The 11,445-nt window shown below is 31.5% G+C and overlaps 1 protein-coding gene across 1 annotated transcript in view; it reads right to left on the bottom strand.

The window, feature by feature from the left end:
• Nucleotides 1-5,176: 5,176 nt before the first annotated feature.
• LOC106690155 (Krueppel-like factor 2) overlaps nt 5,177-11,445 on the bottom strand; it is a 20,467-nt gene continuing 14,198 nt past the window's right edge. The window contains exon 2 of the mRNA XM_014435487.3: nt 5,177-5,798. Within this exon, the coding sequence (XP_014290973.1) occupies nt 5,301-5,798 (498 nt within the window). The 3' untranslated portion in view covers nt 5,177-5,300. The remainder of the gene's footprint in view (nt 5,799-11,445) is intronic.

Here is an 11,445-nt window from a genome sequence, read left to right as displayed (position 1 = left end):
GAACCATGGTTTTACTACAATTAGGCACAAGGTTGCCTCGTTGCCATTAAAACTCAGAGGAATTAATTTGACCACCCTCTTAAAAGTGTTTTTCCTAAAGATTTGTGAATTAGAACTCTTTTCCCACCAGATACAAGTTAAAAACAATTTTCTTGGGTCCCTGTTTTCACTCATCCGACAGATATGTCCCAACCATCTCTGTCATCCATAGAAAAAATTCATGCTTTTAAAATAAACAAATTCATTTGTAGATATATATGTATGGATATTAAACGTTATAGATGCTATTACTTTGTTTACTAGTTGTTAAGATTTTATATTACTTATTAAATCTCTTATTATGGATGTATTTGCCTCATATCTCAACCTCTGGGAGGTTCTTACATCTTTATTCTCTCCAAGGACGATGTAGCATTTCTCTCGTTAAGAGAAGAAAATTGATCCATATATTTTGTAATTTGTATATGTAGAACAGGTATAGGTGTAATAAATATAAATAAAACCTCCAATATAAGAAGTAATAACTACTTGGGTTTTCAGTTTTTATCCATAAATTGAAGTGAAAGGTAGACTAAGAATTTACTGGAAAGGGGAATGCTATGCCCTGAGAATTTCCAGGAAAGATAAATTCTATACCCTGAGAACTTCCTGGAAAGAGAATTATTATGTCCAGTAATTTTATTTATCTACCTGGGGGGGGGGAGAGAGAGAGAAGTATGAGAGGTGTCATCCCCAATAATAATTTGGGTGTGTTAGTGTTTTTTCCTAGTTTCCTTGTTTGAAATCTTCCCTTCCCTCACTCCAGATTTAAACCTCTCAAAAAATCCCTTCAGAGCATCCCTGTTTGGTTATTAGAAAAGAATTTTCTTAGTCCAATAGCTTGTATGTCTCATTACTTTAGGTTAATAAATTATATGGAAGGAACAACCAGTTGTGCACCTGTTGTTTAAAGATAAAACTTCATAGAAAGCTGGGTGAGATAATTATATACCAAACGATTTGTTTTTTAGTGTAGAATAAGAAAAAAAAAACTCCAATCATATTAAATAACCTTAAATGTTTAAACAACCACAAATACCACAGATACTGCCTGTAAAATAGCCCAAAAAGATTTTTTTTTCTGAGAAAAACAAATTAGATTTGTTTTAGCATCCTTTTAATAGGAACTTTTATTGAAATTAAAAAATATTTTACCGTATATTTTAAATTACTTATTTACCTCCAATTATTTATTAACTCACTTTTTATACCCTTTAATGTCAAAAAAGAATTTTCTCAGCTGCAGACAATAATCATTGAAGACGTATGCACATTTTAAGACTTGTTTCCACAGCAAGCACATCAGTTTTAAGAAGTTCAGCAAACTTCACACATCCATAGCCTAGGCTTTCTTCCAAATCCTCTTGGTAAGCACTAACAGTATTTGGAGTCCTTTTCAAAAACTCTTTTGCTATAAGAGGTTTAAACAGCCGAAGAGTACAAAATAATTTAAACAAAAGAAAAATGAGAACATTATTAAAAAAAAAAACTTCAAACTTACTTAATATTGCATAGTTCTTCATATTTTAAACAAATTAATACTTACAAATAATCTACTTTATATACTACTAATAATAACTTAAAACTACAATATTTTATAGAAAGATTCTTCAAAGGTATTTTTTAATATTTTAGAAAAAGATTTCTTTGAAACAAAATATCTGTTAAAGATAGCCAGAACTGTTTCAAAATTTTACAAGCTTAATATTTTCTGCTCAAGGCTCAGTTGATCCAGCCCTAGAAGTGGTGAAAATTGGGCTTATGTAATCAAATGAGAACCAGAGATATAAAATAATGTTTGAGGATTTTATTTTATTTGAAACCATTACTCTTTAATAAAGGCATGGTATTTAAATGTATTAGTATGGATGGAAGAGCAGAAATCAGCTTTCTATTAGTTGTAATGGCCTTAGATTTGGATAAAATGAATGGAGTTATGCGTATTTCTGTGAACATCAGCCAATAGTTTGGGAGAAAAAAACCAAGACAAAAAATGTATATGAAAATTTATATTTAAGAGTTTTCAAGGGCGCTGTAAAAGAATTTGGATTTTTTTTTTCTTAACACAATATATGTTGATTTACTTTACTAGAAGCATCTTTCTCGGTTTTTGTTATTTTTTTTTTATAAATTTAAACTCATTAAATATAATCAACAACATTTTTTTATTATATTTAAAAAAATAAAAAAGGTTTGGTGTATACTAATCTTTAAAAAATAAAAAAGATTGGTGTATACTAATCTTTAAAAACATACACAGCTGAGGTAGAAAATAACAATACCTATGAATAATCGCTAAAATTATTATTTATTTTTTTCTCGGTTCCTACGGTTTATTTTTTGCATTTTGGAAAGAACTGGGATACATGTTGAATATTTTTTGTCTTAGTATAAAAAAAAGAAAGTTATACAAAGTAAAAAAAACCTACCCACCGCTACAATATTGATAGCTTTCTTTGAATTGGGTAGTTAACAAGACATTGACCTCTCAAAGAAAATAGTATGTATATTTTGATTGAAATGACCTTCTGTTGGTGTTTCTTAAGTTTTTCTCATTCCAAACTCGTAAATTCTGATTCGCACATAACATTCTCTTGCTTTGAAATCAAATTCATCCTTGTACCTTTCAAAATAGCAATTCTATATTTGTCAGGACCGCAATACTACCCCTTCACTAATCATTTAACATACAGGTAAGCATGGGCGTAGGCAGGGGGAAGCTGTGGCTCCCCCTAGATTTTTGGGACCCAAGATAAAAAAGAAAGAATATAGTGAACTTTTTTAATAGATGATTTCTTTCTGGAAACATACTGTAATTGGGAAGGTAACATTGTTGAGTTGACAATTCCAGGGATCACAAGCACACCTTTGAAATGATAAGTAGTAAGGATATATGTCGATTCTTCGACAAAGAAAAGTAAGATTCGATGAGCACAATTATTCGTCATTTACTTATCTTATTATCCATTAAAAATAATAGGGGAAACGAATAAAGAAAAACCTTTTCTAGATTCCATTCTTCATATTAATTAAGTATATGCTCTATTTTCAAGTTTCATTTTCAATAATTTATTGCGATTATGGGTAATACAAATTTAAAAAGCAATTATTGAATTTTACGAAGTATAAATAAAATGGTGAGGGTATTTCATTCATAGAATGTGTAATTACATATCTTTTTTTACCCAACGTTTCAGAACGGACTAAATGTATATATATACACACAGTGTGTGCGTGTGCGTCATGGGCTCAGGTCTGCTCCCCCCTTGGCCAAATCCTGCCTACGCCCATGCAGGCAATTGAATGTAAAATCTGACTGTTTTATGAAGAATTATGGGAACACGAAAACATTTATTATTTTATTAGTTAATTATAAAATTTTAATGCTTGGAAATTCCAGATTAGGCCCCGTCAGACTGTTTCAATAAGGATAAGATCTAGCTGCTTTTAAAGAGCATGTAATTATTGATCCATATCAAGTCAAAGTAAAATCCTTTTAGCTGTTTTTGAGAAAGTTATAAACATGTGTTAAATGGATTATATAAAATGACACTTGTGGTTGGTGAGTTTTAGCGAACTTGTTAACTTTCTGTCACATGCTAGCCATATTCTTTATATGTATATTCTTTAAATACGTGATTTTAGTTACGTGCAACTTTTCTTTTTGAGCTAGGATGTTCACGTATACCCAGACAATAGTCGCAAAATATTGCGAGACTTGTTATTTGAACTCAGTGGACCTTCAAAGGAATATTATCGTTTAAAACTCATATTCAGAATTTTTCCAGATCAAAATACTTTCCCATATATAAGTGAGTAAGAGTAAAAACATATTACAAAACTAAATTTGGTTTGCTTCTTTTTCTAGAAAATTATTATTAATGTATAGGTGTATATAATACAAATAATAATAGATGAACATTGCTTTTATAGGTTTTGTAATAACGTAAAGTAATTAGATCAGTTGGTGAAATTAATTAATTCCTGTACTGTAGAAAGCATTTGCAATCACTTTGACAATATAATTTAAAATTATTTTCATTCATTCATTGATTGTTAACTATTCTATATAAGTAATTTGGAATGACGTATTGCTATTTTTAAAAGGCATTGTTATTGCATCCGGTTTTTACTTAATTCCGAGGTGTTACTAACTTTAACAACTAATTATAATTATTGTTTAGGAATGTAGGATAATAAGGATTTAATGTCTAAAGCTGAGGAACGTTTGCTCTGTGTTGTCATGATTGAAAATTAATTTGATCAAAACTATCGTAAATAATAGCAAAATGATTAGTTACTACTATTTCAATTAAGATTTTTAGAAAATGTTATGAAACTTGCCTGTAGTTAAGTGAAAAAAACCAAGACATAGTCGTAGGCAGTTTGTCGCAGTTGTAATTTTTAAAATCTGTATGGTAATTTTGAAGTAATTTAGTGAACGAATTTTTTTTTTTAAATATTAGTGGTTTATAGTCATAATTTAATGCAGAGGTGCTCAACCATTTGCAGCTCTGTGCCATATAGGCACAAGATTGGTTTTCGTTTATGATAATTTTACGAAAACGTAAACTATTTTCTGTTAGCAATTTATTTCTTACTAAAATCTGCTAATGGATTTCAAATAACGTTAGAAATGCTGGATTACTGGATATTGCACCATATATTAAAAACAAATCTAACAGAGATTAAGGTAGGCAAGATATGCACAAAAAGGGTACATTTTGCGAAAATAAATTCAATTTCCTCCCAAAATTATTTATATATTCCGGAGTAGGACCGGATCTTCCGGGTTGTGGTGGATTCTCCGGTGGGTTGAGGGTTGAAATCCTTACTTCCTTCGCAAACGACATCTAAACGGTCTAAGCCACTTGAAACAAAATGAAGGTTATGCTTTTTTTTTTTTTTTTTTATTTATTTAGCATTGAGTAGTAGATTGAGTGCTGATGTTTAGACGGCTATATTACAGGTTTGGTTGTGTACCTTGTTCTCCTTAGAAATATAATTATCAAGTAACAGTAACGATTATCATTTATTTTTTAATCTGGATGGTGTTGTTAAAATGTTAGCGTGTAATTAATTTTTTTTTTTAATCGGGCAGCAATTTTCAGGGGTCGGATCGGAAACTTGCCGCAAATCTGACACACAGTGTAACATAAATATTTAAGTCTGTAATATTGTGTCATTTATTTATACAAAATGTTACATCGTTTTGCTGAGGTGGAATTGCGAAGGCTACTACGGCCTGATCGTCATTATGGTTAAGTAGACATATGCCTCTTCATGTGAAGTGACAAATGGTCAGACCTGGAGAAGGCTCTGTCGCATAGGCAGCAGTGGAAGGGCCTGACGCCGGTGTGCTTGCGATAATGCCGCGTTAGTTCATCTGACCTAGCAAACTTCCACCCACATTCCTTCCAGTTACACTGGTAGGGTTTTTCTCCTGTATGAGTTCGGAGATGGGCTTTCAAGTGCGATGACTTTGTGTATACCTTACCACAACCCGGATGCAAGCACCCATGGCTGTTGGATTTTTTTAATGATTTTTCTTGACGGCTTCGATCACAGATTTTTCTGTTCTCTTCAGCTTCCCCTTGTTCTGGACTGGGAGGAGACGAGTCTGCATGCTCTTCAGCTGCTATGTTAAGTAGCACGTCCAAGTCCAAAAATTCTTCACCTGCTAAATCTTGAAAACTTCCGCCAGAATTTGTTGCTGCATCCGTCGGTTCGTCTAAAAAATATTCGATTTCTTGCCACATCTGAAAAAATAAAATGAGAAGTTTAGGTTATTACTTACTTCCTATTATAAGTGTTATTATCGTATGTTAAAAACAATTAAGAGATTAATTCACAACATTCATCGTTTTTCAACTATGTTACCAGGGTAAACCATTTATTAAGGTGCACCTGCAAATTAGTCGAACTATGGCTAATTTCCACCTGCACAAACAAAATAGGGTTATTTGGATTTGCTGGTGCAAGTTGGCCTGAATTTGTGGCTGATCCCCTCGGTTTTTGGGGACAAATTAAAGGGAGCTTAAACAGCACTTACATACACACATTTATGATTATAAGTTTTGTAAGTAGCATTGTTATAGAATTTCCAACATACAAACATTTGTGCTTTTTATAATTAAAGAATTTTCATAACCTTGGAAATCAATAATTATCACCAGTTTAAGATTATATATCTTAAAAGTTGATCAATTCCGTGTGAATAAATTATTTAAAATGTTGTCAATTAGAAGTATCAGTTTAATAATAATAATGTGAACCAGCATAACCTATGAAGGGTCAGAGGTCTGCACTTTGTAAGCAAGTACTCTTGTACTGTTAGAACAACGGTTATGTAAGGAGGTACCTTGTATCCCTGTGTCAAGGACTCATTTCTAAAATAAACAACTAAAACCGAAAATCAGTATTACCAATAAAAAAATAAATCAACAAAAGGCTGTATTTGAACAAATGCCGAATATCCTGGATCATGGAATTAATTGGTGCCCTTTTGTTTCTGAATTAGCATTTACTTTTAGGTGAGTGATACAACCAGCACCATGCCACTATTTTGATATAAATTCAATTTTCATTTTAATGATAAATACATGTTGTCGAATGTAAAACCATATGCTCATTTGTTTTCACTGAGTTTTTTTTTTATCAAGTATTAATTTTTTTGTTGATTATTAATGGTTTTGTTAATTCAACCTGCCTCTTACTTTGTGTTCTCCGACAAAAGGTTTAATATTGTTAAAACTTTCTTGTGAATTATATCAGTAAATTAAATAGTGAGAGGAAATGAAACCGAAGGTAAGGGTAGTGTTGGAAGGGGAAAGGTTTTTCTATTGGTCGACCGAACCCTCCCCTTTCGTCTTATTGGCTGTATCGATCTGGATTCCTCTCGTAATGGACGGCTCCTAAAGGAGCTAAGTGCTCCCTACTAGTTGACTTTCTTTTCTTTCTAAAGCTTCACTATTATAATAAACTTTAAAAAATAGTTATACAGTTTAATTGTCTATAACGTCCGACAAGAGGACAGGAAAATTTGGCTGCTTTAATCGGTTGTCGTTATTATCACACACAATGTGTTTTTTTCAAATTCCAAAGTTAAAAAAAACAAAACATGAATATGAAAATGCATGCAAAAAAGATACATCACATCACTGGTTTTCATTATGTTCTAAATCTGTAGTTGTTTTTTAATTCGACAAATACATATTATTGGATAAAAAATATTTATAATATAATAAAATAGGAATCTTATCACAATTAAAAATGTCTTTATTAGACATTTATTTAAGACAGATATGTTTCTCGTAAATTTCAGAGAAAGCAGGCGATATTATGATGGTATCAAAATCTATCCAGGGTGGGTATAGTTTTTTTAGTGTTACTGAAAATTCTTGTGCATTTAATACACGGCAAAATAAGGCACTGAATAGGATTAGTTTTCTTTCGGTGAGTCTTTAATCAATGTACTAAGGCAATCTTTTTGTACCTGGGGACTACATTTATAGGTTATTTGCTTGGTGACGGGCACAAATGGCATTTTTTCTTGATTAAAATAAGTGTTAATATTAATAAAACAATTAATCACTAATAAAAGCCTTAAGTGACAGTATCTGTTACGGTTGTTTTCCCGCAAAACAATACAAGATGTCACAATCCACGGAATTAAATATTAGTGTTCTGATATTCATTCATACTATAATGCCGTTGCTTACGTCAATACTACACTTTTGGTTTCTTCAATAATTTATATCAAATCTTAATTTGGTAATTAACATAATCTATCTCGTTTAGGGCAAGGTTAATGAACTTATTTAGCATTTAATGTTAAACGTTCACGTACCCCAGATGTAAATTGATTAAATGATTTATAGAAACAACGAAGTTATTTTTATTATTATCTAACAAGGTTTTGAAAATATGCATGTAATCACGTAATGCACATAAACATAAACAGTGCATTAGTTTGAGGTTTAAAATTAAAATTAGGTTTTTATGATTTTCTAATATGTAAAAATTGTGCTCTAAAAGGATACTGCAACTTGCTGGTACAAATACGTCATAAGGATTGAAATTTGTTGCATTGATTATGAAGTGAGTTGCGTGACTTGGTGCCATGTGGCAATACGACCTGTCCAAAACGGTACTCAACAGCAAGCTTACCAAATTATCTAAGCTCAAGAATATTCCTATTTATGTTCACCTGTATTAGAGATAGTTAATACTGAATCTTAATTTTCAATTAAAATCCAAAATTACAGACGAGCATCCTAAATTATTATTTGAACACTTTTATTGACCTGATTTATATTTTGTATTTAAAAGACGAAATCTATTACCTCTAGGCTTTGGTAAAACAGGTGTAAATTCGATCATCGGGTGGCTTTTAAATATCTTTTCTTTGGTACGGTTCAAATTATTTGCACAAAATAAAATAAAAAATATCTCCACCAAATGAAAAATACCATACTTATAATATATAAAATACTGAACTCATTAGTAACCTTCTCTTTTAATATTTTGATTTATTTTATTATTATTCATTTCGTAAACGTTACAACCAATAGAAATGGTTAAGTGTCCCGTATTTTTGGCCTTCATCTGTAGACTCCTCTACCATTGACGAATCTTCAGCAATAAGGGATTGGAGCAATAATTTCTTTCCTATGACCCCCTTCCTGGACATTTCTGATATACAGGGTAGAGGGAAGAGGTAGGGTGGTTTGTCTAGACATCTAACCATTGTGGAAGGAAAAGTTTTCATTTCGTGGAACCTCCACAAAAATGAAAGTCGACCCCCCAGGCCATATTCGAACCGGCGCCCTTGTAGTCACGAGGCTATTAAAGTTGAAACTCCAACTCCCTCGCCTAAAAACGGCCCTGGTTTGGATGAAACCAACCATGAACCCATGTCTCGAGTTCTGATTAAAGTTTGTCAAATTTTCTTTATAGCCGTACATTTCTAACAAGATTTATTTCTATTTTTAACTGGCGTCGAAGTGCGGTCAATGATATTAAAACCTGGCCATAAAAAAAAAAGTTAATTAGGAATATAAATCGGCACAGGTTTGTTTTTATGCAACTTTAAGATGTAATGAAAAATAATCTCTATTCTAGTCCCCAAAGATCAAAAGCAGGGAATATAAATAATTGGTTACGGTCTATTATATAGCCTTAATATAATAAAGTTGTTCTATTTATAATTATATTTACTAACAGGAATCCAGTAATTTCTGTCATGAAAACTTGTTTAATAATAGGTTTAATATTTAATACTGTTTTATACCACTGTCTTTTCGTCTTTCTTATGTTACTGTCTTATATCATTGTCTGTTCATCTGTCTTATGTTACTGTCTTATATCATTATCTGTTCGTATATCTTATGTCACTGTCTGTTCGTCTGTCTTATGTCACTGTCTGTTCGTCTGTCTTATGTTACTGCCTGTTCTTCTGTCTTATACCACTGTCTGTTCGTCTGTCTTATGTCACTGTCTGTTCTTCTGTCTTATATCATTGTCTGTTCGTATACCTTATGTTACTGTCTGTTCTTCTGTCTTATATCACTGTCTGTTCGTATATCTTATGTCACTGTCTGTTCGTCTGTCTTATGTTACTGCCTGTTCTTCTGTCTTATACCACTGTCTGTTCGTCTGTCTTATGTCACTGTCTGTTCTTCTGTCTTATATCACTGTCTGTTCGTATATCTTATGTTACTGTCTGTTCTTCTGTCTTATATCACTGTCTGTTCGTATATCTTATGTCACTGTCTGTTCGTCTGTCTTATGTCACTGTCTGTTCGTCTGTCTTATGTTACTGTCTGTTCTTCTGTCTTATATCACTGTCTGTTTGTCTGTCTTATGTCACTGTCTGTTCGTCTGTCTTATGTTACTGTCTGTTCTTCTGTTTTATATCACTGTCTGTTCGTCTGTCTTATGTCACTGTCTGTTCTTCTGTTATATCACTGTCTGTTCGTCTGTCTTATGTCACTGTCTGTTCTTCTGTCTTATATCACTGTATGTTCGTCTGTCTTATGTCATTGTCTGTTCCTCTGTCTTATGTTACAGTCTTGTATCATTGTCTGTTTGGTTTATTTACTATCACTTAAGTGATCTCTTATTACTTGCGCACTAAAGAATATCTCATCTCAAGGTAAGTGTGATAAAATATAATAACCTTTCTAATCATATTTGTATTAAAAAAATGTCTTTTTACGAGTACCTCTTTCCTTTAACGTAAAATTAAAAAAAAATGCACTTCACCTTCTAAAGTGAAATGTTCGCTTTAAAAGATTCCTATTCCAGTTCCAAACGATTTTTCATCACCTAATGTGAATAGTTTGAAAATATTATATGAATTTTATGAGATATATTCAACAACATTCTCAAGACTTATCTCTCATTAGATCCCTGTTTAAAGGAGCTATCAGAAGCAGACAAGTGGAGATCCTTTGCACCAGAGTTGGGCGAAAAATTTTCCATTGACGAGAAACGAATACATTTTTATTCGAAGTTTGTATTCAATTGACGAGAGATGTATACATTTTTATTCGAATAAAAATACCAATAAACAATCCGAATACTTTTGTATTCGAATAGTTGAATATTATTTCGATCAAATAAAAAATTAGTCGAATATAATATTATTCGAATAACAATTAGATTTTTTTTTTTAATTTCGCTGATTTTTAACCATTTTTTATTTCTAATGTATGAGAGTTCCATAACACATTTTCAGACGAATAGAAAACGAAAATGCTATCGATTTTAATATATATATTAACTGATTTCTAATATATTAGGGTCCGCTTATATGTTTCTTAAGACGCAGCAAACGAAAATGCTTTAATGATTTTATGATCTCACGCTTGCGTATCGATTTATTATAACTTTTCCGATATCAAACATATTAGTGTCCTTTTGAATTTTTTAAGATGCAGAAAACATACAAAAGGCTCAACATATATAACGGGACCCTAATATAAGAAGGAACCCAAAAAAAGTTAAAATAAATCGATGCACGATTTTAAAATTAATAGCATTACCATTTTCTGCGTATCTTAAAACATATAAAGGGACCTTAGTATGTTGCAATCTGAAAAGGTGAAATAAATCAATACGCGATCTTAAAATCCATAGCAAATTTCATATTCTGCATTTCCTGAAAAATAAAAATAGACCTTAACATTTGAGTAATCAGAGAAGATAAAATAAATCGATACGCGATCTTGAAATCGATAGCATTTTCATATTTTGCATATCCCAAAACATGAGAATGGACCCTTATATGTTAGAAATTGTCTAAATATAATTTAATATAAAATAATCTAAAAATAAAAAAGTCAAAATAAATCAATACGCGGATTCTAAAATTGATAGCATTTTCTTTTTCCGCGTCCTTAA

The sequence above is a fragment of the Halyomorpha halys genome, unplaced genomic scaffold (assembly GCF_000696795.3).
Source record: "Halyomorpha halys isolate HHAL.00 unplaced genomic scaffold, Hhal_1.1 Scaffold1594.1, whole genome shotgun sequence".
In the NCBI taxonomy this organism is placed as follows: Eukaryota; Metazoa; Arthropoda; class Insecta; order Hemiptera; family Pentatomidae; genus Halyomorpha; species Halyomorpha halys.
Note: the sequence above shows the minus strand (reverse complement) of the source record. Positions and strands in the feature narration are given on the sequence as shown.